At 41.0% G+C, this 25,712-nt stretch overlaps 1 protein-coding gene across 3 annotated transcripts in view; it reads right to left on the bottom strand.

Moving 5' to 3' along the window:
- MAP2K6 (mitogen-activated protein kinase kinase 6) overlaps nt 1–25,712 on the bottom strand; it is a 129,768-nt gene that overhangs the window by 24,130 nt on the left and 79,926 nt on the right. The window contains exons 1-5 of one of the 3 annotated variants that reach the window (XM_008271758.4): nt 19,102–20,016; nt 15,840–15,906; nt 5,865–5,913; nt 4,674–4,787; nt 1,718–1,837 (exon numbers count right to left, since the gene is read on the bottom strand). In XM_008271758.4, the coding sequence (XP_008269980.1) occupies nt 1,718–1,837; nt 4,674–4,751 (198 nt within the window). In that variant the 5' untranslated portion in view covers nt 4,752–4,787; nt 5,865–5,913; nt 15,840–15,906; nt 19,102–20,016. Of the gene's footprint in view, nt 1–1,717; nt 1,838–4,673; nt 4,788–5,864; nt 5,914–15,839; nt 15,907–19,101; nt 20,017–25,712 lie in introns of those variants that run through there. The other 2 variants (XM_008271757.4, XM_070060388.1) reach the window with 2 other exon arrangements.

Raw genomic sequence — 25,712 nt, forward strand, 5'->3', positions numbered from 1 at the left:
CATCACTAGCCATCAGGGAAATGCAAATCAAAACCACAATGATATATCACCTCACCTCTGTCAGAATAGCTAAAATCCAAAACAGGGAGTGACAGATGCTGGCAAGGATGTAGACAAAGGGGAACACTTTAATACTGTTGATGGAAATGTAAATTAGTGCAGTCACTGTGGAAAACAGTGTGGAGATTTCTCTAAAAAACTAGTGGCATACACCACTACTGGGTATATACTGAAAGACTTGAACACAGTGTATCAAAGAGATACTGCACCATCACATTTATAGCAGCACTGACCACAGCAGCCAAAATCTGGAACCAACCAAGGTGTCAATCCTAAAATGAATGGATAAAGAAAATGTGGTATGTATATCTGATGGAATATTATTCAGCTATAAAAAGAATGAAACTACCATTTGCAGCAAAATGGATACAACTGGAGGATAACATGATGAGTGAAATAAACTGGACTCAGAAAGGAAAATACTGCATGTTCTCCCTTATATGTGGGAGTAAAATTGAAAAAGCAAACAAGAAAGGAAAAGAAGGAAGGGAGGGAGGGAGGAGGAGGGCGGAAGAGAGGGAGGGATGGGGAAGGAAGGAAGGCAGAAAATGTGTGTATCAGTACTGCTGCAGATATAGTTTTGTAAAACTGTGTTTTATATCTTTGTGAAACAAATAGCTAAGAATGATATACTACTACAGTTTTAGTGATTTGTGATTACTTTATTTTTAAAGCTTTATTTATTTATTTGAAAGGCAGAGTTGCAGAGAAGCAGAGGCAGAGAGAGAGAGAGAGAGAGAGAGAGAGAGAGAGAGATCTTCCATCTGCTGGTTCACTCCCCAAATAACCTCAACAACTGGACCTGGACCAATCCAAAGCCAGGAGCTAGGAGCTTCTTCTGGGTCTCCCATATGGGTGCAGGGGCCCAAGGACTTGGGCCATCTTGTACTGCTTTCCCAGGCCTTAGCAGAGAGCTGGATTGGAAGTGGAGCAGCGAGGACTTGAACCAGCACCCATGCGGGATGCCAGCACTGCAGGTGGCAGATTTACCTGCTACACCATAGCATTGGCCCCTGTGATTACTTTAAAATTTACTGTATATGGGTAAAATGGTCATTTTTCTATTCAATTATTATACACAGCTGTTGCCTATATGCCCACAAAACTAGGGTCTTTTTGCTTGTTAAACTTCTTATTCAGTGAAGTGTTAAGCCTTTTTACTGTAATGTAAATTTAAAATGTTATGTCAAAAACTAAAAAAATAATACAGAAAGGGAGAAAGAAGGAGGATGGGAGGCAGAGGAGAGGAAAGGTGGGAGGAGGAAGGAAGGGAATATCTTATGTTCTCATCTACAAATCACATTGCATATGCTAAAAACTAAAATTAAAATTAAAAATATTATTTAAAAGCACAGAAATAAAAGAAATCAATGCAAGTCAATCTATTGACTTAGATAGTTCTACCAAAATAGACAAACCAAAGCAGAAAACAAAAGAGAGCCTCAGGATCTTTAAAGGGGCTAAGGATGCTTAGAAATCCCATAATTTCAAGCCAAACTAACACCAGGGCATGGCAGGGTTGCACAAGTGGAAAATCCTCCACACAAGTCAAGACTGATAAGAAAGTGTACCATGATGTGTATGGGACTCATGTGTCCAGAGAAGCTTCTTGGTAAGTGGTTAGTCTCTCTGGGCTTTGAATTGAAGGATCACCTACCTCCCGGAAGAGGGCGCCATAAAAGGTGACAGTAAAGGGACAGTCCACTGTCCTCATGGAAATATCCAAATCCATCAATAGCCTTTTCTGCTCCTGGCTATTTACTGTGGCCCGGATCCGCTGAATGGGAATGCATGGAAAATTTATGGTTACTACTGTGAGGATGTCACTTAATAAAACGGGGACCTTAAGGAGTTCCATCGTAAGAACAGTACAACACGTCACAACACAGCTCCTAGCACTTTGAATATCAACTCTAAGCAATCAGCTATTTGTAAAAAAGGAAAAATAAGGAAAAGGGAAGACATTTATTCTTGTGGTTTAGATGCCAGTTAAAACACCATCATTCTAGATCAAAGTACCTGAGTCTGATACCAACTTCTGATGCGGCTTCCTATTAATGCAGACTCTGGGAATTAGTGGTAATGGCTCAAGTAATTGTGTCCCTGCCACATACATGAGAGACCTGAGTTGAGTTGCAAGCTCCAGGATCCAGCACCGGCCGACTCTTGGTCATTGTGGGCATTTGGAAAGTGAAACAGCAGAGGGAAGTACTCTCTGTAGCTCTCTCTGCTTCTCAAGTGAATAGTTTTAATGAGAAAAAAATAATAAAGACTGTTACTTATTTGATTTCCTGAACAGTTCTTACTAAGAAAAAAAATTGATAGCATGTTTGGAGATTAGAAAAATGTTTGGGGGCTGGTGCTGTGGTGCAGTAGGTTAATCATCCGCCTGCAGTGCCGGCATCCCATATGGGCGCCGGTTCTAGTCCCGGCTGTTCCAGTCCTGATCCAGCTATCTGCTGTGGCCTAGGAAAGCAGTAGAGGATGGCTCAAGTGCTTGGGCCCTTGCACCCACGTGGGAGACCCAGAGGAAGCTCCTGGCTCCTGGCTTCAGATCGGCTCAACTCTGGCTGTAGCAGCCACTGGGGGAGTGAACCAGTGGATGGAAGACTTTTCTCTCTCTCTTTCCCTCTCACTATATGTAACTCTACCTCTCAAAGGAATAAATAAAAATCTTAAAAAAAAAAAAAAAAAGAAAAATGTTTGGGAATATATTCCAGGCTACCAAACTGATTTGGCTTACTGTATTCTGTCTATTGGATGTATAGAGTCCATAATTATTTTTGCTACTTATTTTTGGGTTAATATGAAAAATATCCCAGAGCCCAACTTTGGGAACCTGTAAAATTGCAGTAGCCACAGCTGTCCCTTGGTATCTCTGAGAGATTGCTTATAGGAAACCACACCCTCCACCAGATATCAAAATCCATAGACATTGAAGTTCCTCATATAACACGACATAGTATTTGCATATTACATATCACATCCTCCCCTATACATTAAATCATCTCTAGAGATTACTTATAATACCTAATACAATGTAAATGCTACACAAATTTTTGTTGTATTGTTTAGGGGGAAATATCAAGAAAGAAGTCTATTCATGTTTAATACTGACAATTTTCCCCCCAGATATTTTCAGTACACAGTTGGTTGAATACATAGATGTAAAGCCCATGGATGGAGAGGGTTGACTGTATCTGGAATAAACAGCTATGGTAAGAAAATCAGTACAGCTATAGGGAAAAGATGCAATCAAGCAGAAGCAGAAAAGCTGTTGGTGCCTATCCCAGTGCTACTGAGAGAAGAAAAACTTGTCTCACCAGCAGAGACTTCCAGAAATATGATCATGTTATTAAGTGACAGGAAAGAGATCCTTTGTCTTCACATTTTTTGCATACTTAGCAAAGGGTCAGTGGATGAACAGACTAGAAAATCTACAAGATAAGGGGAAGAAATCTCCATTCTCCAGGAGCTAAGAGATCTGAGTCACTAGGCCATTCCCAACAATGACTCAAATCCATCTGCTCATCTAGAGATGGTGATCTTTTCTAAGATCCTTCCAGTATCTACTCAAGGAACAGGAGATGATTCCAGATGTCTTTCCATAGTTCACAAATACTGCAGATTTACTCTAGAAGGATTTGTCCTCCCTTCTTCCACAAATGGAGATACTCTGTACTCTCAATTCTGGCTTCTTGATTTTCAAGAAAAATTCTTTAAAAGCAACAGAATTCAGAAAAAGACATTCATGATACATAGTAACAAAGTGCAACAGGTAAACTTTGGCTTGGATGCAGATTTGAAAAACCAACAGGTCAAAAAAATAAAAACACTTCAAATTGATCGTGGAAATTTTAATTTGTACCAAGTATTACATGAGGTTAAGGAAGTAGTAACTTTTTACATATGATGATGATATGGTGGTTGTGTAAAAAAAAAAATCATTTTAATGGTAGAAGGAGAGGTAAAGGAGACCTAGTTTGTTTTTTTTTTTTTGTTTGTTTGTTTGTTTTTTTTGACAGGCAGAGTTAGACAGTGAGAGAGAGAGAGAAAGGAGGGAGACCTAGTTTTTAAAAAAATATGAAGTAGATACAACTCAAAGCAAGTAACCATTTTCCATAACTTATAGGGAAATACTGTTCTCTGGAATAACATGTTCTTTCTTTCTTTTAAATTTTATTGATTTTATCACAGAGGCAGGGGGGAGAGAGATGGAGAGAGAGAGAGAGAGAGAGAGAGAGAGAGAGAGAATCTCATCCACTGGTTCAGTCCCCAAATGCCTACAATGGCTGGGGCTTAAGCAGGGAACTGAGATCACAATTCAGGCCTAAAACATGGGTGGAAAAATTCAATTACTTGAGCCATCACTGCCGCCTTCCAGGGTCTGCACTGGCAGGAAGACATATTCAGGATCCAGAGCCAGTAATCAAACCCAAGTTCTCTGATGTGGGGAGCAGGCATCTCATGGGTAGGCCACATGTCTGCTCTAATCTTTTCTGCTTCACCCTATCAAAGATTGTTTTGCTTCTATGCAAAGGGCTGGTTCACAGTTGAGATGGACAAATGTATACACCGCAGATAAAAAACATTTGGGGAAATGTCAACTCTACCTTCACCGCCATGATCTGCCCGCTGGGCACGTGCCGCATCTTCTCCACCACCCCGTACGCACCTCGTCCCAGTTCCATTATAGGTTCCAGGTCATCTGCCTTAACCTCAAAGTTCTGCAAGATAAAAAATAATAATAATAACCCAATAGGAAAAGATGCACCAAGTAGACACAGACAGTAGTCCACTATGGCGTCTCACAGTGTTCTCAGGGTTGTTTCCGGGTTGGAAGCTTTCCTGGCATGTCAAAGCAGCTGCTTCAAACACAGAGTTACAAGAAGTGCCAGGAGATGCGAAGGCTCCCACAGCAGGCCACCTGCCTGTCACAGGCAACACAGAGGCTCAACTCCACCCAACCCAGCTTCTGAATAGCTTATTTGAAGCCATCTACACTGCAGTTCCTTAACCATTCTCTTTTAAATACATTTATCATCCACAACGGACTGATAGAAAATAGATCTATGGCCTTTGAGAAATGCCCTTCCAAGAGCATCTCTACCCTCCAGCTCCTCCGATCAGAACCACAATAGCCTGATTTCAGTTCACCATTACACAGAACAGGAGAGCCACATACTACCACCCTTCACTGTCTAGATTTTTAGTCATTTTTTATCCTTTTAACAATTTTTAGTCCGGGGCTGGTGCCGTGGCTCACTAGGTTAATCCTCCGCCTGCAGTGCCAGCATCCCATATGGGCACTGGGTTCTAGTCCAGCTCTCTGCTGTGGCCCGGGAAGGCAGTGGGGAATGGCCCAAGTGCTTGGGCGCCTGCACCCACATGGGAGGCTAGGGGAGGCACCTGGCTCCTGGCTTTGGATTGGCGTAGCTCCGGCCATAGCGGCCATTTGGGGGTGGACCAGTGGAAGGAAGACCTTTCTCTCTCTCTCTCTCTCACTACCTAACTCTATCTGTCAAATTAAAAAAATTTAGTTGACATAATACTTATACATATTTATGGGACACAATATGATCTTTCAAGACCTGGATACAAGGTGTAATGATTAGATCAGGGTGACTGGTCCACCACTTTAACGTTAATCATTTCTTTCTGTTGGGACTACTTTCTTTGAAATTCAAACTTTTTTGGTTCATCCCTTGACAAAATGTTACAAAAAGTAACCTTTTCAGTGGCCAGTCAGAAAGCATACACATAAAATGCCCGAAAGTATTCACGGTAAGCGTGACTTCTCTCACCTGATTTCCAATAGAAATGCAAGCCTTGGAGTCTAAATCTCGAGGTGGCCTAAAAAGATAAAAGGAAAAAGAAGAAACCTGAGATCTTTAGTCAGGTGTCTTTCCAAAACCATATGCAACAGGAGAGGCTTTTCCTTACAAAGATCATGATAGAAAGGTAAAGCAGCATAAGAATCTGACTAGCACTCGATCACTTTGGGCGTCCCTTTCTTCCTTAAAATGGGGATATTGATATGTGTATTAGCACTTCATGGAATAGGAGCAAATATTAAATGAGATATTCCAGGTACAATGCTTAGTAGAATGCTTGGCACATAGTAAATATCCAATAGGTAGGAGCTATATGTATATAGTTATATGATAATAATGCTATAGCAGTAGGCTTCCCAGTTTTTCTTTCATTCGGGAACAACACTGCATTCAATTACTGCACTACTTTTTCCACAATTGTTCAAAAAAGAAAAATAGGCATATGGTTCTGTTACCTTACAATTCCAAATCTAATTTCCTCCCTCCTAGATAGACAAGAGACAGAGAGGTGAAGGGACTTGCCCAAGGTCACAATGACCTGGGACTCCTGATTTCCAACTCATTATTCTTTTGATTTTAATAGACTGTCCAATGACATCCAGTGATACTACTTCTGCACATAGTGTGCACACACTTCAGGAGTTTTCTCAGAATCCAGAGGTTTGAAGAGTCTCCTTTCGTGTATTTATTTGAACTACTTGAATGCTCTCTCTGCTGGGATCAATCTAGTTATAAGAAAGATGTTTGGCTTTGGCTAGTCCCTAATTAGGACCCCAGAAAGGCATTTTCTTTAATTGAATGTATCAAAAGTATCATGACAAAGGTGGCATGCCAAGAAACATACTGTCCCTATAACCAAACATACCAACCAGCAGCTAAAGACAAAAGAATCTGGTGTTGCCATTATAGAGGATGAACCAGCAGGGTGAAACTCAAGTCTCTCTGCAGGCATAATTCCTGCCCAAATTGTCTTTAGAAATAGCCAAAGAAAATGGAAAGGAGGGAGGAAGAAAGGATCTTTTGCCAATGACGATGTTTCCCAACACTAAAGAATTATGATTCTATCCCTGCTGCTGAAGCTGAACATACAATAAACCGACAAGGAAGAAGTAGGAAAATATCCATAGATATAAACAAGAATCTAAGATTTTAATGACAAGTCTTCCCTCATCTCAAAATTCCTTTGATACACATAGAATATTGAAAATAAAGTTTTTCTGTTCCTACTTAAAATCCATGTACCGAGAGCGATAGCGAGATAAAAACAAACAACAGAATCTAGACACATAAACACTAATGGCAGGGAAGGTGTGATACAGCTTGTGTTCCTGAGCAGGGAGTTTCCTTCAGAAAACTTTCCAGAAGAGTCAAATTTCTAAAAGTTTCCAAAGCTGTTATTTTCAATTTTTATAATTTATTTATACTATTTGCAATGGTACTTTGAAATAAAAGCAAATATAAGGTGAAACAGGGGCCTAATATAAACACTAAAAATCCTTCGTAATTACTCATACTCTGCCTTCTTTAAAAGTATGAGGCCACAGAAAGGTTACTCATTATTCAGGGTTATCTCTGTTTTCTGGTCATCCAATGAGAATATTGAATAAGATTTCCTCTAGGTCTCTTATTCTTGTATTCTATAGAGAGCACAGCAAATAACAACCTGTGGTCCAGCTAAGAATGGCTTTTACAAGCTTAAATGGTTATAATACACAACAAAGAATATCCAACTGAAGGCACTGTGGCCTAAGTAGCCTAAGATATCTGGCCTTGTGCAAAAAAGAAGAGAGAAGAGAAGAGAAGAGAAGAGAAGAGAAGAGAAGAGAAGAGAAGAGAAGAGAAGAGAAGAGAAGAGAAGAGAAGAGAAGAGAAGAGAGGAGAGGAGAGGAGAGGAGAGGAGAGGAGAGGAGAGGAGAGGAGAGGAGAGGAGAGGAGAGGAGAGGAGAGGAGAGGAGAGGAGAGGAGAGGAGAGGAGAGGAGAAGAGGGGAGGGGAGGGGAGGGGAGGGGAGGGGAGGGGAGGGGAGGGGAGGGGAGAAAAGGGGAGGAAAGAAAAAATAAAAGGTTTGGGGCCAGCACTTTGACGCAGCCTGCAGCGTTGGCATCCATATGGGCACCAGTTCTAGTCCTGGCTGCTCCACTTCTGATCCAGCTCTCTGATATAGCCTGAGAAAGCAGTAGAAGATGGCCCAAATCCTTGGGCCCCTGCACCAACGTGGGAGACCCAGAAGAAGCTCCTGGATTCTGGCTTCAGATCAGCTCAACTCAGACCGTTGCAGCCATTTAGGGAGTGAACCAGCGGATAGAAGACCTCTCTCTCTCTCCCTCTCTCTACCTCTCTCTCAGTAACTCTGTCAAATAAATAAAATAAATCTTTTTAAAAAAATGTTTGCTGATCCTGGATCTGTACTAACTTTGCATTTTTACATTACACCTTGACCTAATGAGAAGGCATAATGTCATTTTCCAGATGAAAAGAAATGAAACCCATAATAGTTTTGTGATGTTTTGAAGCTGTACAGTCAACAACAGAGCTGAAAATAAAACCCAGTTCTCTTGCATCTTAGTTTGCACCTAAGAAGGGGAATGAGAACAAGACAGAGGGACCACGAAGAGTGGTTTTAGTGCTTCGCCTCTTACCATCATTCCCATCCAAATGCAAGGAACCAGTTCCCCTGCAACCCAGCCCCTTCAAATGAAAAGGATCAATCCACCTAAGCCTTGGGTCGTTGGCTTCATCCAGTCTGCCAAAAACATCAAATGATGAGGCCAAGACTGACAGCTGGGGTTGGATTAGTTCACACTGTGCTCTTTCTGTCTAAGGCTAGGCATATTAGCTTGCCTGGAACATTGAAACTCTATAGGTGGTTTATATGATAGGTAGATGTTCTCTGTTAATTATTTGATATTTTAGTTCTCTGGGGGGAAAAATCAAGCATATTACAAAAATTACTTTCCTTGAAGACAAAAGGTATTGAACAACCAGATTTGGTTTACTATAATAATTATTTCTTCATAATTTTATATGATTATTATTCACCGATTATTGCTACAGTGAGTATTCAACAATATTTTAGTAAGCAACTACTTGTGCCAGAGATTCTGCTAAACCTTTTAAATAAAATAACTTCCTTAATTTTCATGACTCTTGAAGGTATTGCTATGTCCATTTTAATGCAAAGAAAGAACACTGAATGAGATTAAATAATGTAAGGTTATTTGAAGAGATGATGAGATTATAAACCAGAGCTGTCCCATGATGACTACTCAACCAAAGAAGTAAAGAATACTACTTCTTACTTCACTAACCATGAACTGTTTGGTTACAGTGTCAGCTTGTCTAATGTTTGGCTAAGAGAATATAACTGAGAGCCAAAGACCCCTGAGTTTATACTCCAGCTCTTCCGCTTAGAACCTGTGCCATAATAATAGCTTGGAGCCAACTTTCATTGAGCAGTTACAATGGACCAGGCACTAGTCTAGACATTTAATATGGATTATGACATTTAATCCTCATAACAACCACATCATTGTTTATTCCAGTTTTTTTGGAATGGAAAACTAAGGCTTAGTCCAGTGAGGTGTCTTGCCTAAGGTATTCAACTAGTGAAGTTCAGATCCCAAATATAAACCAAGGCATTTTGGCTCCAGAATCTGAACTCCTACCTACTAAACAATGCTGAACAGCTTTGAGCAAAGCACCTGACCTTTGCACAGTTCTGCTTTTTTTCACTAGTCAAGTGAGAGTAATAAAAAATGCCTCCTGATTTCCTTGGGAGGGTTAAATGACATGATATTGAGGAGCACAGAATTGATTTAGAATTAGTGACTATCAATCAAGTGAGGAGACAGCCCAGAAACCCGAGTCAAAGACACACTGGCACTGGCAACTTGAAGGAAGAGCTCAGGCGGAGGGACCACACACATGGAGCCAGGGAGAATGGAGCTCTGTCCCAGGCTATTTATTTTTGTGTAGCACTGCAGAAGGAGGCAGCATATGAATAGTAAGAATCATCAAACCAACCTCAAAACATTGCCAAGGAAAACACAAAATGTGGAAGTTACTTCTTTAGGAGTACAAATTGAAGCCTCAGTATTAAAGTAATAATAAGACTCCATGAACTAAAGTGGCAGTCTAATGAAGCATTGCTGTTGACCTTACAGTGAAACAGGAAAGTGTATTCAAAGTATACTATATCACATGAGGAAAAGAGAAAATAGAAACTACTTTTATCCTTACATAGATGTTTCTTCACTGACTTATATCAAGGAAGGATTATGGAAGCTTTCAAAAATTCATAAAGGATAGAAAATTAACACAAACTAGTCAAAGGCAAAAAATGAAAATTTTAAAGGGAAGGAATATAAAACAGCTAGGTGGTCTATAGAAGAATATATAACGGAGAGCAATGAAATTAGAAACAGAAAAACAATAAAAGAAAACTAGTTCTTTTTAAAAAAAACAATAAAATTGACAAACCTCAAACAAAACTGTCAAAGATAACCAAAGAGAAGGCACAAATTACCAAGGAAAGAAAAACGGGATATCATACAACATCCTGCAGCATCTGAAAGGGTAATTAGGAAATACTCAGAGAGCTTTACTCTCATAAATTTAACAACTTAGAAAAATGTACCATCTCCATTAAAGGCACATACTACCAAAAGTTAGCCATGATGACATAGATAATCTGAATAGTCCTACAACGGTTTTGAACATTGAACTTATAATTTAAAATTCCATAAAAAATCCAAATCCTTCACTAGAAAATTTTAGCAAATATTCAAAGAAGACTTACTACAAATTTTATAAAATACCTATCAGAAAATCGAAGGAAAATTCACCAACTCATGTTTATGAGGCAATACAGCTATATTACTAATATCAAAAATAATAGTACCAAAAAGTTAATAATTCAGCACAGTCAAGCCATCTCCCATGAACTTTGATGCAGAAATCCTCAAGAAAACGTCAACAAATAGAATTTCTTAAAGTAAAACAAATGCATAGCAAACAACCAGGATTTATTTTGGGTATGTAAGCCAAGTTTAATATTTCAAAGGCAATCTATGTCATCTACCATATTAATAGGACAAAGAAGAAAAATCTGCTGACCATATCAATTGATGCAGAGAAAATATTTAACAAAATTCAACACCATTCAAAACTGTCAGTGTACCATACAATTAGAGGAGAACTTCAATCTCATAAACAGCACTCACAAAAACCCTGGAGTTAATGTCATACAGCATAGTAAAAGACCTCTAAGACGCAAAACAAAGCATGGCTGACTGCTCTTATCGATCTAACCCAGCAGTGAACAACTTAGGATGGAGTTCGGTGCAACAGTTAAGCTACCACTTGTTCACATCTTACATCAGAGTGCCTGGGTTCGATTTCTGGCTCCACTTTGGGTTCTAGCTTCCTGCTAATGTGCATGCAGGAAGGCAGCAAGTGATGGCTAAAAAGTTGGGTCTCTGCCACCCACATGGGAGACCCAGATTGTGTTCCTGCTACCTGGCTTCAGCCTGCCCAGTCCTAGCTATTGCAGGCATTTGGGAAGTGAAGCAGAAGACAGAAGTGGTGGGCATTCTTGCCACTTTAGTAAGGCTAAAAAAGAAAGTTTGAAAAAAGTGCAGACTGGAAAAGAAACAAAACTGTCTCTGTTTACACATGGAATGATGGTCTAAATATCTAGGGGATCTACAAAAAGACCTCTACTAGTAAGTGAGGTTAGGAAGCTCAAGGTTACAAAATCAGCACAAAAAAATTCAAATGCATCCCTTTATGCTGTCTATGAGCATGTAGAAACCAAAATCAAACCTTGAATACCACTGACATTTGTGTCAAGGAAAATGAAATATTTAGGTGTAAAACTTTTTTTTGTAAGATTTATTTATCCATTTGAAAGTCAGAGTTGCAGAGAGTGAGAGAAAGAGGGAAAGACAGAGAGAAGAGAGAGATCTGCCAGCGCTGTGGCTCACTAGGCTAATCCTCCGCCTTGCAGCGTCGGCACACCGGGTTCTAGTCCCAATCGGGGCGCCGGATTCTGTGCCGGTTGCCCCTCTTCCAGGCCAGCTCTCTGCTGTGGCCCGGGAGTGCAGTGGAGGATGGCCCAGGTGCTTGGGCCCTGCACCCCATGGGAGACCAGGAGAAGCACCTGGCTCCTGCCTTCGGATCAGCGCAGTGTGCCGGCCGTGGCAGCCATTGGAGGGTGAACCAACGGCAAAAAGGAAGACCTTTCTCTCTGTCTCTCTCTCTCTCAGTGTCTACTCTGCCTGTCAAGAGAGAGAGAAAGAGAGAGAGATCTATTCACTGGTTCATTCCCCAAATGGACTCAATGGCGATGGCGGCTGGGGAAGGCTGAAGGCAGGAGCAGCAGCTTCCTCCAGATTGCCCACCTGGGTGCAGGGGTCCAAGCACTTGGACCATCTTTTGCTGCTCTCCCAGGCACATTAGTAGGAAGCTGGATAGGAAGTAGAGCAGCTGGGACTTGAACTGCAGCCCACAGAGCATGATGCCAGCACTGCCTGTAGCATCTTAATCCTCTGCACCACACCATTTGCCTGGTTTAAAGCTTAACAACACCTAATACAGGAAATCTGCACTATAAAATGCAAGAAGGAAATAAAATAAAATCTAAATATTTAAACAAATGTAATAAAAATCTAATTAAAATAAAAGTTCAACACATGTGAATGGATTTAAAGACTCAATATAGGAAATGTGTCAATTTTCCCTAAGTGGATCTATAGGTTAGACACAATTTCTACTAAAATTTTGGGCATAATCAAGCTTATTCTAAAACTTACATGAGAAGAGAAGAATGCTTTGAATAGTCAATATAACTTTAAAAAACGTAGTGGGAGAAGTTGCTTTTCCGGATGTTATGACCTTAGTATTTATCTCCAGTAATCATGACAGTGTAAAGCTGGCAGAAGGACAAGCACATAAATCAGTGGGGCAGAATAGAGAACCCAGAAACAGGTCCAGCAAACAAGCAAGACTGATATTAGAAAAAGGTGTAGAAGCATTTCAACAGACAGGGGATCGCCTTCTCAACAAATGATGTGGGAACTATGGGAAATCCAACATGTAGGCAAAACTCAACCTAAACTTCAGATTTTGTTCCCAAATTAACTCCAAATGCATCATGGACCTCAATGTAAAACTATAAAACTTTTAGACAATAATACAGAAGAAAACTTTAGGATCTAACGGCAAGGCAAAGAGTTCTAGGACTTGTCACTAAACCGTGATCTGTAAGAGGAATAAGTGATAAATTGAATTCCATCAAAATTAAAAACTTTTGCTCTTTGAAAGATCTTGCTAAAAGGATAAAAAGAAAATTTTAAACTGAAAGAAAATAAATCTATATCAATCCCATAGTTCAAAAAGTCTTTGTGTGTAGAATACATAAATAACTTTCAAAAGTCAAGAACAGACATTTTAATTAGACAATGGGCAAAAGAGATGCACAGACATTTCACCAAAAAAAAAATATAGATGGAAAATAAACACCTAAATGATATTCTATGTCATTACCTTCCAGAGAAGTGAAAATCAAAATTGTAGTGATATTATTACTACACATCAGAATGAAAAATACTGGTAATACGAGAAATTGGATCTTTCATACATTATTGGTGAGAATATAAAATGGTACAATCACTCTGGAAAACAATTTGGCAGTTCTTTCAGAAATAAAAATGGGCTTACCATATAATTTAGCAATTATAATATCAGCCACATAAAGTAGAGAAAAGAAGAGTTATCTTCATGCAGGAACTTACATGTGAAATATATTTATTTATAATAGCCAAAACGCTGAAAACTACCCATGTCTCTTCATAAACCTTCTGTGTGAAGTAAATATACCATAGAACAGGACTCAGTGACACAATGGAACTCTTGATATACACAACAACTTGAATGAACCTCAAGGAAATTATGCTGAATTAAAAAAACTCTTAACAAGAGATGCATGAATCCTTTATAGAGCAATCATGAAATAACAAAATGGTTAGTGGTTGTCATGAATTAGGAATGGGAATGGGGAGACGAGGTGGGTATAACTATAAGGAGATACTATGAAAGGGTCTTGTAACATTCAGAGTTGAGTATCTTGATTATAGTTGTGTTAATGTAAGGTTACACATGTGAGAAACTGTACAGAGCTACACACACACACACACACACACAAACACACACACACGTAAGTACATATATTTATGGTGGAATTGGCTAAGTTCCATGGTTTGTACCAATACTACTTTCTTGGTTTTGATATGCAACATAGATATGTAAGAGGTTAACATGTAGGGAGCAGGAATTTGGCAGAGGCTGGGGCAAGGGTGCTTCCTTCTACTTCCCTCTGTAACTTCCCATGAATCTATAGTTATCTCAAAGTAAAACAGTTTTAAGTATATCCCATAAAACAGTAGAGAGGTAGTAAGGGTAAGCCATCTATGTGACTCCAAGCTCTCAAGTAACCTATAAATTGGTGGGAACCACCAATTGCCCAGAGGGATCAAATAAAAGAAATAGAAAAAAAAAGTAATCTTGACTATAGGTATGGGAAGAACTTCTCCCTACAGTTCCTCCTTAGAGGTTTTGCCCCTTTGAGCTGCAGTCCAGAAGTCTGAAGAGAAGCCCTATACTGGATTCTGTCCTGAAGGTTCCTCACTGGAAATTTTCTTGTTACATGGCAGCCAAGGACCAACAACATCACCAAAGTCCTAACAATAGACATGGTCATTTTTTAAAAAGATTTATTTATTTATTGGAAAGGTAGAGTTACAGAGAGAGAGAAGCAGAGACAGAGACAGGTTTTTCATCCTCTGGTTCACTCCCTAAATGACCACAATAGCCAGGGCTGGGCCAGATGAAAGCCAGAAGCCAGGCGCTTCTTCTGGGTCTCCCACATAGGTGCAGGAGTCCAGGGACTTGGGCCATCTTCCTCTGCTTTCTCAGGAGCATTAACAGAGAGCTGGACCAGAAGTAGAGCAGCTGGAACTGAAACCAGTGCTCATATGGGATGCTGGCAATGCAGATGGCAGCTTTACCCACCGAGCCACAGCACCAGCCCCGACGTGATCATTTTTACAAGCACATCCCAACACTAAAGGGTAGATCTTCTGATAAAATGGATCAAAGTTAAGGAGAAAAACTTCTAAAAGGGGAAGCACTTTTGTAGATATGAGCAAACACCTTAAAAACTTAGAATTCCATTAGGGATGATTTCCCTTTGCTTATTCTGTCTCCTTGGAATCTCTACTGTAATCTGTTTTCTTGGGATTTCCATCCCTCCCATGTGGATGCTTTAGTAGGTGGTTGGGCCTCCAGTTAAATAGGAGGTACCCTCTACACAGGACAGAGAGACAAAGAAGCAAGAAGAAGGCTCATAGACACAGTGTCTTGCCTCACTAGAACTTGAGCTAACTCGGGCATTTGGGCCAAAGCCTCAGCTAATAAAGTTGTGTTCCTTTACTTCATCTTGCCTCCTGTTTATATGGGAAAGCATTTAAGTGTCAAATGTGGGTCCTCACCAAATACCATATTTCCATTTCAGCTCAAGTTTTATAGTAGTGGCCCTCACAGAGATTTGCTTGTTTGCTCCAATCTACAGGAGGAGGCAAGAATGTCTACATTTGAGGACCTCTTCTGAGTTGACACAGGGCTCCATTTGCCAAATGCACTTGACACTCAATTCTTTCATAATTGATAACTGGGGACATTGAGTTCAGAGCCATTCAGTATAGACTGACTGATGGGGCATAATTATTTCAGGTCTAAGAACAAGGAGCAAATGGCTTTTCCCTTGAAGAGCTCTTCCTTACAACAACTATTTCCAAAGCTGAAACCTCACTTGATAGTGCAAAATGGAACCCCCCTTGGAAATGGACAAAGTGCAAGTGTTCGAAAGAAGATGATTTTGTCAACTTACGTGGAACTGGTCTGAGGTTGTTCAAATGCTTCTTTTGGAATTTTAAGGCCAGGGTTTCGTTTTTTGCCTGTGTGAAAAGACATAAGGAAAAACTTATGATCTGAATCACAGAAAGCGAGCAAGGGCAGAGACTGTGACAGAAGGAAATGAGCGCTCTGTGTGCTCAGCTCTCATCAGCACTTCCACCTAAGGAGTCTGAGTGATGGAAATAAAGGACCAGGCAGAACCAACCTTCTCCAAGGCTGACTGTGGTTGTAGATGAGATGCTTCATCAATCCAGGGTGGAAATGTCAGAATAAGAATGCCAACTCTCTCTTCCTCCAAAGATCTACTTTCTCTACCTGCTGAGAGAGCCATTCCAACTTGTTTTATTTTTCTTTTACACAGTAATGGCGATGGCTTTTGCTTTCTCTTGAATGTCACTAGAATATCATCTCCTTTACCTTAGTATCCTACAATGTTCCATATCAGTCTGTAAACCACTGCTAGAGTTAACAATGGAAGTAGGATAAAAAATACTTTTCCACTGTCCTGCCCTGCCCATTAATCAAACACCTGCCACGAGCTGCAGGATAGAACAATATTCATTTACATTTGCCCTGTTCCAAAAAGGATTAAGATAACAGATGGGCTCATGCAAGGAGGTTATCACTCATTGTGGGGCCAGATGGGAAGGGAATCTGATGTTGTTCTTCCCTGGGCTGAAACCACGAGAGAGCTTGGCTCAAGTACTTTAGTTGATGAGCCAAAAAGAACCAGGCTGAGAAACACCAGCTTAGGAAGCAGTTCAGAGACCAGAGTCTTGTAAGAGTCTGGGATGTTCCTCATATCTGGAGATCCTGCATCTCTTTGCCACTTGCAGGGGAAACCAAGCAGAGCTGGACAGAACGAGAACGCCCATGGTTCCACTCTCTTTCTCACCTCTTTCTCCACACTGCAAGGGAGAACTGCAGGGCCGACAGAAGCCACGGGTAAGCCCCTTTTAGATCCTGAAGCTGCAAAGAAACTTAAGAAATCAAACAGGGAAACCTCCTTGCAAGGAAATGACACCCAAAGACTTCAGTGACTCCTACCACAGGGCAGGCAATGACCCAGTCAAATCAGAGTCCGAGTCTCCTGACACCCAAAGTGGGGGCTCCTTCTACTCTTCCACAATGGAAGAAGTGTAGAGAACAGAGGCGGTGGGATGGGAAAGCATGGAATTTTGGATTTTTTAATGGGTGGGGCGAGGGAAGCATGTTTTGAGCTTTTGTTGGTCGGTAGGAGAGCTTGCAACTTTAAGTCTTAAAATAACTGGCTCACATCTGGTTCTTCCACCCATCAAGTGACCTCCAGAGTCACTTTTCATCTGACTGTCAATTTGCTCAGTTACAACACAACATCAATGCGCACTTCACTGGACCAATGTGAGAATCAGCTCTGATAATGCACATGAACACTGAGACACCACAGGTAGTTCTTACTTATAGTCATAAGGGAAGCAATCTACACAGTCCCATTTTTTTAAATTTAATATTCTAACTTTATTTTTTTAAACTTTTATTTAATGAATATAAATTTCCAAAGTACAGCTTATGGATTACAATGGCTTGATGATGCCATAAACAAAAGTGTCAATTTGTTAAGTCAACAACAGGAGTCACTGTGCACTTATTCCTCATGTAGGATCTCTGTCCTTAATGTGCTGTACATTGAGATTTAATGCTATAACTAGTACTCAAACAGTATTTTTCACTTTGTGTTTCTATGTGGGTGCAAACTGTTGAAATATTTACTTAATATATGCTAAACTGATCTTCTGTATATAAAGAGAATTGAAAATGAACCTTGATGTGAATGGAAGTGGAGGGGGGAGAGGGAATGAGGGTTGCAGGTGGGAGGGAAGTTACAGTCTCATTTTTTAAGAGGTCAACCAGACAATCAGGAACAGAATTGCCCATATTATCAGAGCTCAATATAATGTATAATTGAGCTCTTTCTTTCCCTGCTTTTAAACCTAAAAGCTTAGATAACTTCTGCCAACTTGTATACAGTGAGAAAAAATATGCTTGGCAGACATGAACCTAAAGAACGTCTTTTAGGGCCACCTTCACTATAACAGGTTTTCTCAATTCTCTCCTCTTTAGGGCTTATCTGTGCATTTGATAAGATTCAAAACTCACCCTACTCTTGAAACCCAGATCACAATATAGCACTTGCTATTAAGTTAGTCAATATGAACTGAAAACACATGGAGTGAATAGCAACACACAATATGAATTCAAAATGCATAGGGACCATTATATTCCAGGAGCCATGCTAGGTGTTGGATTCAGTTGTGAGAATACAAATGCTATATGACCCAATTCCAACAATTCCCATCCATTTCCCTCAAAGAGATAGCAGATGCAGTTTTACATGAAGCAGATAGTCCAGTGAGGACTAAATGAGAGAGTCAGAATGGATTTGTTCAGATAACCACATACATATTTCAGTCCTGGGAATAGGCAATCCAGGTAATCCCAACAGATACAACACTCTAGTTCTCTCGAATAAAACAAAGCTAAAGTAAAATATATTTTGCCTGTGAAAAAGGGTGCCTGGTGGCTACTGAAGCAAATTGAAAGTAGAGGTTACTCTTTAAGTTCCTTTCTCTCTCTTTTCTTCTCTAACTCAGTTCTTAAAAGGTAGATGGAGAGATGGCTATTTATTGAGGAAATCTTCTTGGAAAAACTTTTACCAAAGCAATTAATTAGTAGCAACTACTAATAGCAATTACTATACCATAACTCAGCAAACCATAAATATCTATACGAAGAAACAGCAGAGAGGGAGAGAAAGAGAGAGACAGACAGACAGCAGAAACTGCTGGCACAGACACCAAATAAATGATCTGAACAATGACGAAGTATTCCAAGGATGGAGAAGGCGGCCCTGGATTCTCCCCCCACTTCACTTTTATACCCACCCAATCCTCATCCCACATCAACATCATTCTTACCCTGAATTCGCTGCCTCCTGGGTTAAATTACCAATCTCTTGTCTCTAGATTCTAGACCCTTGATTACATATAAGCTGAAGATTTGCATAGTTTTCAAAGTTTTCTTTAAATCCAATATTTCAAAGCCTATCAACTTCTTGCAGCAATAAGAAAAAATAGTTCAAGGAGACACAAAACCAAGTTGAAATACACTGTTAAAAAATGTCCTGCTTTCGCTTTAACAAGTACATCAAATGAAACACAAATCACACACACACCAATTCATTTACATAATTCACTTACTTGCTTTCCTGTAGAAGAGTAGAACAGTAAAAAACCAGGGGAAGAGGCTCTGATGAGATTTTCAAGTTTGCAAGCAGGGCCAGCATCAGGAAACCCCACAGAAGTCATTCTTTACTTAGCTCCTAAAACCACACTTCAGCTGGAAGAAACAGAACTGAGCAGACTCCACCCCCTCCTCAAGTTCAGATGGCAGTAAACCTCTGCAAGTTCATTGTTCCCAGCTAAGTGCCGCTGCAGGGAAGGGGGAAGGAGAGTGGGTTCCTCTGGCCACCCAGACATGGTGTTAATCATTAACCAGAGTTGGAGGAATAAATCTATAAAGTGATTCTAGACATCACCGGGTTCTCTGGCCTTTCTATAAATGCCTCTTCCAGTCCTTAGAAGAAAGAAAAAAACAATAGGTGGTCCGTTTCCAGCTGTGTTTATTTCAAAGCAATCTGTCCCCCAAGGAAGGCTGCCAACACCTGATGCTAACATTGAGCACTCTGTTAAAAAAATTAACGGGAGGGAGCAATCGGAATAATAAAGCTAAATGGCCAACTATGCGAAATGGTCTTTTCCCTTGATCTTCTAATGCAAAAGTGACAAAAGATCAGAAAATGGGCTTTGTATTACGCCACATGCTAGCAGCAAGCCTTCTCGGAAAGAGAATTCTGTGTGTATCTGCAGATCTCAGCAAGCCTCTCTCTCTTGTTACAATCTGCAAAGAGTAAGCTCATCTGTCTGATTGGGTGCATGCACCAATATATTACATCAGCGCCTGTCACACCCACGCCTGTTTTCTCTGAAAATATTGTAGTCCCAGCACAAACATATATTTTCAAAATTCATCTTAAACCAAAGCTGGGTCATTATAATCCTAGCCTGGAGCAAATGGCACTGCAAAAAAAAAAAAAAAAAAAAAAAAAAAAAAAAAAAAGCAAAACAACCCTTGCCAACAGCTAGAAAATATTTACCAGGCCACAGAAATGTTCACTAAGCTATGACCGTACCGAAAATGATGGGGTGCACCAGAGATCTTGCTCAGCACCCACTCGGAGAGGGTGCGCATAAAGGGCTTCTCTGATGTGCCTTATTACATAAAACAGAAGATTGTGTTCCAGTGCCAAGCAAAACAGCACAAGAATCCCACACAGTCAACAGAAGGTGGCATCCTGAGAATATTCGGATGCCTAAATATTTGTCAGCTTGGCCGAGAGTTGAAGAGCATGATTAGGAGGGTTTACGATTATTGACATAGCTTCACAAAAGGATGGCAGTGCTTCCAGTGCCAAATTTATTTTAAAAATTCGTTTCCCAAGATGAATGGGGTTTGTAGCCAAGTAACTGGCAACCTGGAGGCCTTGGCTGCCCTCTGCTTACTACTTGCAGCTAGGCTTAAGTTCCAAGGGTAGTTGGCAATAAAATTGGCAGAGAAGTGTCATTAGATGTTATTAAATTGCAATGCTCGTATGTAAAGCAACTAACAGGAGAGGGCAGAAAAGGGGGAGTGCAGGGACAAAGCTGGCTTTACAACAGCCTCTTAAAGCAGACAGGGAAGTGCTGGGAACACCTCATATTGTAATGCCTGCCTGTAGCCCTGGCTACACTCCTTGTTTCAGCTTCCTGCCGACATGCACCTTGGAAGGCAGCAGGTGACGGCTCAAGTAGCTGGGATCCTAACACCCATATGGGAGTCCCAGGTTCTGGCGTGGACCTGGCCCAGACTCAGCTGTTGTATTCGGGGTGTGAGCCAGCAGATAATCTCTCTCTCTCTCTCTCTCTCTCTCTCTCTCCCTCTGCCTTTCAAATTAGCAAAATAATAAATAACATTCAAAGTAGACAGAGACCCTTCCATCCTTCCAAACCACTACATCTTGTACACCACGGAGACTCCTGCCAATAGGGCATATTTTTGGAATTATGTAAAGTTTAGAGAAGCGAAGTTGAAAAACTCATGTGAAAACATGCAGCCACTTGGATATCACGGAGGCAGAATGAAGCTTCTGGGAGCTTACCAGTCCCCGGATGGTCCCCTCATCTTGTGGAGAGCTCCAGCCTTCCTGAAGAAGAGTACTAAGCTTCCGAGTTCCACTGCCTTGTCACGTGCGCCACAGAACCTTCGCAGACCTTACTGAGAACTCCCTGAGGATCCCTGTCCACACAGCCCTGCTTTCACATTCCAATATCCCACACAGGGCCTGGAACGTAGCGAGAGTCCAAGACAACTTTATTCAAACTTTGGTATTTTCGTTTAAAACATCTCTCTAACATAGATCTCATGGCCACTTTCCATCTATTTTCCTACTTACTTTTCTCACAATCTATAACAACCTTATTAATTTTGGCATTTGCTTATTACTTATTGGTTAATTAACAATGACCCCAAGAACAGTGAGTTTGCCAGCACCTACACAAAATAGCTGGTTACTGAATATTTGTTGTTTGTTTTCAACTGTTTTGAGCACTCACATTGAGCCCTTCAAGAAACAGAGAAAAAAAAAAAAAAAAAGAGAAACCCAGAATGGAGTAGAAAGAACACAGACTTAAATGCTAATAAGATATTATTCAAATACTGGCTGTACCACTTACTAACAAGGTGATCTTGAGAACACTTCTTATTGCAAACTCAGTTTCATGCAAACTGGAGATGATGGACCATCTCACCAGGTCACCAAGAAACTCGATGGCACACTGTATGTGACCAAGTCTAACGCTGTCCAGCATGTAATAGATACTCAATTAATACTCTCTCCTGCTTGTGCTTTTGTTTTTAAAATTTGAGCTAAATAGAGTGTCCCCAATATGGGCAACTAATTTCTTCAAATTCTCTTCTCTGTTTTTCCACTCTTATGTGACTTATGCTAAAATTACATGTTCCCAACATCTCAGCAACCTTGAACCATTCTCTCCTTGTCCCCTCTGCCTTGGGAGTTACTTTAGCTCTACAGATTCACGATCCCTGAGAATGAAATCTCAGCAGTCACATTTCTTACAAATGACTGAGATGCCAGCCAATATCAAGAACCCCTTGTCTAATATGTCTATGTAAAAGTTTCCCCTTCTTTCATCATTTTGTCACTTTACAATGAGAAGTTCACTTCCCCAACAACCAACCAGTAAATTTTGGCTGGTAGGAATTAAATTCCAAGTGAAACTCCTCTCTAGCTTTGAGCTGGCCCTGTCAATAATTCACCAACACAGACACTGCAAGACACAAAATTCAGTAAGATGAAAATTCTGCTTTGAAAGAGGTAGGAGTGGGGGATGAACATTCTGCTTTTAAAGGGGTAGGAGGTGAGGGTCGGAGCTGTGGCGTAACAGGCTAAGCCTCCACCTGTGGTGCCAGCATCCCATATGGGAACTGGTTTGTGTCTCGACTGCTCCACTTCTGATCCAGCTCTGCTCTGGCCTGGGAAAGCAGCAGAAGATGGCCCAAGTCCTTGAGCCCCTGCACCCCATGTGGGAGACCCAGAAGAAACTCCTAGCTCCCGGCTTCAGATAGCTCAGCTCTGGCCATTGAGGCCATTTGGGGAATGAACCAGCAGATGGAAGACCTTTCTCTGTCTCTTCCTCTCACTATCTGTAACTCTACCCCTCAAATAAACAATCTTTAAAAAAAAAAAAAAAAACGAAGTAGAAGGTATGAAAATCTAATTCCTATAACAATGAGTAGGCATGGTGGACAATATACAAATTGAAAGCCAGACAGAGGAAATGAGGAAACTAGAAATTGCTTGAATGGAAAAAATAGCATTTTGGATGGTCCTTTGGTAATCGGTAGCATTTGAGGGCACATCAGCGTTCACTATACTAAATATTTTCTTTGTATAGATTTAAATGTTTCCCAAATGGAAAAAAAAAAGTAACAGGTAAGGTTTGGGGTTTTTTATAAACGTTTTTTTATTTAATTGGCAGATAGAGATAGAGTTAGACAGTGAGAAAGAGAGACAGAGAGAAATGTCTTCCTTCCGTTGGTTCACCCCACCGAATGGCTGCTATGGCCGGAGCTATGCCCATCCGAAGTCAGGAGCCAGGTGCCTCCTCCTGGTCTCCCATGCAGGTGCAGGCACCCAAGCGCTAGGGCCATCCTCCACTGCCCTCCCGGGCCACAGCAGAGAGCTGGACTGGAAGAGGAGCATCTGGGACTAGAACCGGCACCCATATGGGATGCTGGAGCCGTAGGCGGAGGATTAACCCAGTGAGCCACGGCGCCGACCGCCACAGGTAAGGTTTTGACAGGACCAGAGAAGGCAACAGAGGGATTCCAAGTACAATGAGGTTGGGCTACAATGGTGGTGGGAAGCACTGTGGTGTCCTCAAAGATCTAAGTCATCTACTTTGGACAAGTGACAGGTGGTGGTAGAGAGAAGCCTGGATGGAAGGCTGGAATCAGAGAATGGAAAACTAACTGAAAAATGAAGTATTTCAGATTAAAAAGAGAAGTCGGCCATGTGTTTCAGTAGAGATGTGCCGTGACTATGTTTCAGAAAAAAAAAATCCTGCAACAGGATTAATTAAGCTAATATTTGCAGGATGTTCTGAAACTATGGTACACACACACACACGCACACACACAAAGAGAGAGAGAGAGAGGGAGAGAGAGATAAACAGGCTTTGATGTTTTCAGCGTCCATACAGGTCTTTGTTCATGTTTTCCCTAAGAAGTTCTTATTACCTGGTTCTCTTGGTCAATTTCAACATTAAGATCCAGCACCTTCTTCTCCAGGAAGCTGGGAACACAATGAACACCTGACTGTGCTGTGACAGCACCCCAGGCCTATCTTTAATGACAGCCTTCCTACAGGTTAACTGGGCCCAATTGTTCATCCACCTCTTCCACTACACATGGCTCTTCAAAGCCAGAGCCTGTGTCTTAACCTACAAACAGAGTAAGCAATAGACCCAAGAAACATGAAGAAAAGACCGCAGCTATCTGGTTAATAAATCAGCCACTTAAGCATTTCATAACCAAAATCTATAGGCTCTGGTTACTTATTAGATAAGAAGGACAAAGGAAAAGAAGCTAAGTAGTAGGAGGAGGAGCAACAGTAGTAGCAGTCACTGCCTCCATCATCATCATCATCATCACCTGGCTTTGCATGTCTAGCTGAAATTGAGTGAAATAAGAAAGCCAGGCCAATTGGAATGGGAGATGTGGAGAGAGCCGGCAATGAGTTCTAATTCAGGTGTATTGAGCATCAGATGCAGGAGGAACCAGTGGTGGGGTTCAAGCAAGTAAATGTAGCTTTGGGGGCGCCTGGGGAACATGGATCTGAGAGTGACAGAGACGTAAAGCACTGAAGACAGAGAGGGGAATGAGGAGGACAGCAGGAGAGAAGGCAGCCAAGCCAAATCAGTTTGGGAAAATCAGATGAGAATGAAGAATCGATGAAGAATCACTTTCCTGTCGAAGGGAATGCACCAGTGTACGCAGGGCTGCACCATCAACTAATTAGAAAATAGTCCTATTTCCAAGGAACGGAGACTCAATTCTCACAGCTTCACGTGACGGACATTGTTTCTTAAGATCTGGTGGCGATGAAGTGTGTTTTGCCATGTTAACAATTCAGTGCTGGGGCAGGTGTTTGGTATAGAGGTTAAGAAGCCGTTTAGGGAGCCTATGTCCAACATCAGAGTGCCTGGGTTCAAGTTCCAGTTAAGCTCCCTGCTAATGCCATCCTGGGGGAGAGCAGGTGATGGCTCAAGTGCTCGGCTCCCTGCCACCCACCTGGAAGAACTAGGTTGCATTCAAGGCCCTGACTTCAGAGTGGCCACACCTTCGTTACAGCAGTCATTTATGCAATGAACTAGCACATGGGAGATCTCTCTTCCTGTCTCTGTCTCTATCTGCCTTTCAAATAAATAAAAATTAATGAATAACAATTCAGTGCTAGCTATGAGCTCTTGAAAGAACCTAAAAGCAAATCACAGTCAACACCCTCTAACTGGTCTAGGCCAAGACTAGAGCTGAGGTGGGCAGGGGTTCAGCAGTAAATCCCCCTCATCTGCAGTCATCTCCTTCCTCATTTTTTGGTATTGCTTCATGTGAGTCTTTCAAAAAGATCTGCATTCATAAGGTTGTCAAAAATACCATTTTAAAATAAAAATATGTCAACAGGTTGCAAAGAATTGTAGGGATGTGTTTGATTTTTTTTCCAAATGCACACTGATCACAAAAAACTCAGAATATTCATAGTGATTGTGAGAAAGAAAAAAAAAAAGCTGTCAGAATGGCTATCGTCTAAAAGACAGCAACAAATCCTGGTGAGGATGTAGATAAAGGGGAACTCACTCATACACCATGGGTGTGAATGTAAATTAGTACAGCCACTGTGAAAATAGTCTGGAGATGTTTTAAAACACTAGACACAGAACTGCCATATGATCCAGCAGTCTCACTACTGGCTCTACACTGAAAAGACGTGAACTCCTGTTATCAAAGAGATAACCTACTCCCTCATGTTTATAGCAGCCCTCTTCACATTAGGCAAAATATGGACTCCACCAAGGCGTCCAACATCAGATGAACATATAAAACAAACGTGATAGTTATAATAGAATATTACTCAGCTATAAAAACAAGTGAAATTTTATCACTTGCAGCGAAACGGTTGGAACTGGATGATATC

Source organism: Oryctolagus cuniculus, chromosome 17, assembly GCF_964237555.1.
Source record: "Oryctolagus cuniculus chromosome 17, mOryCun1.1, whole genome shotgun sequence".
NCBI lineage: Eukaryota > Metazoa > Chordata > Mammalia > Lagomorpha > Leporidae > Oryctolagus > Oryctolagus cuniculus.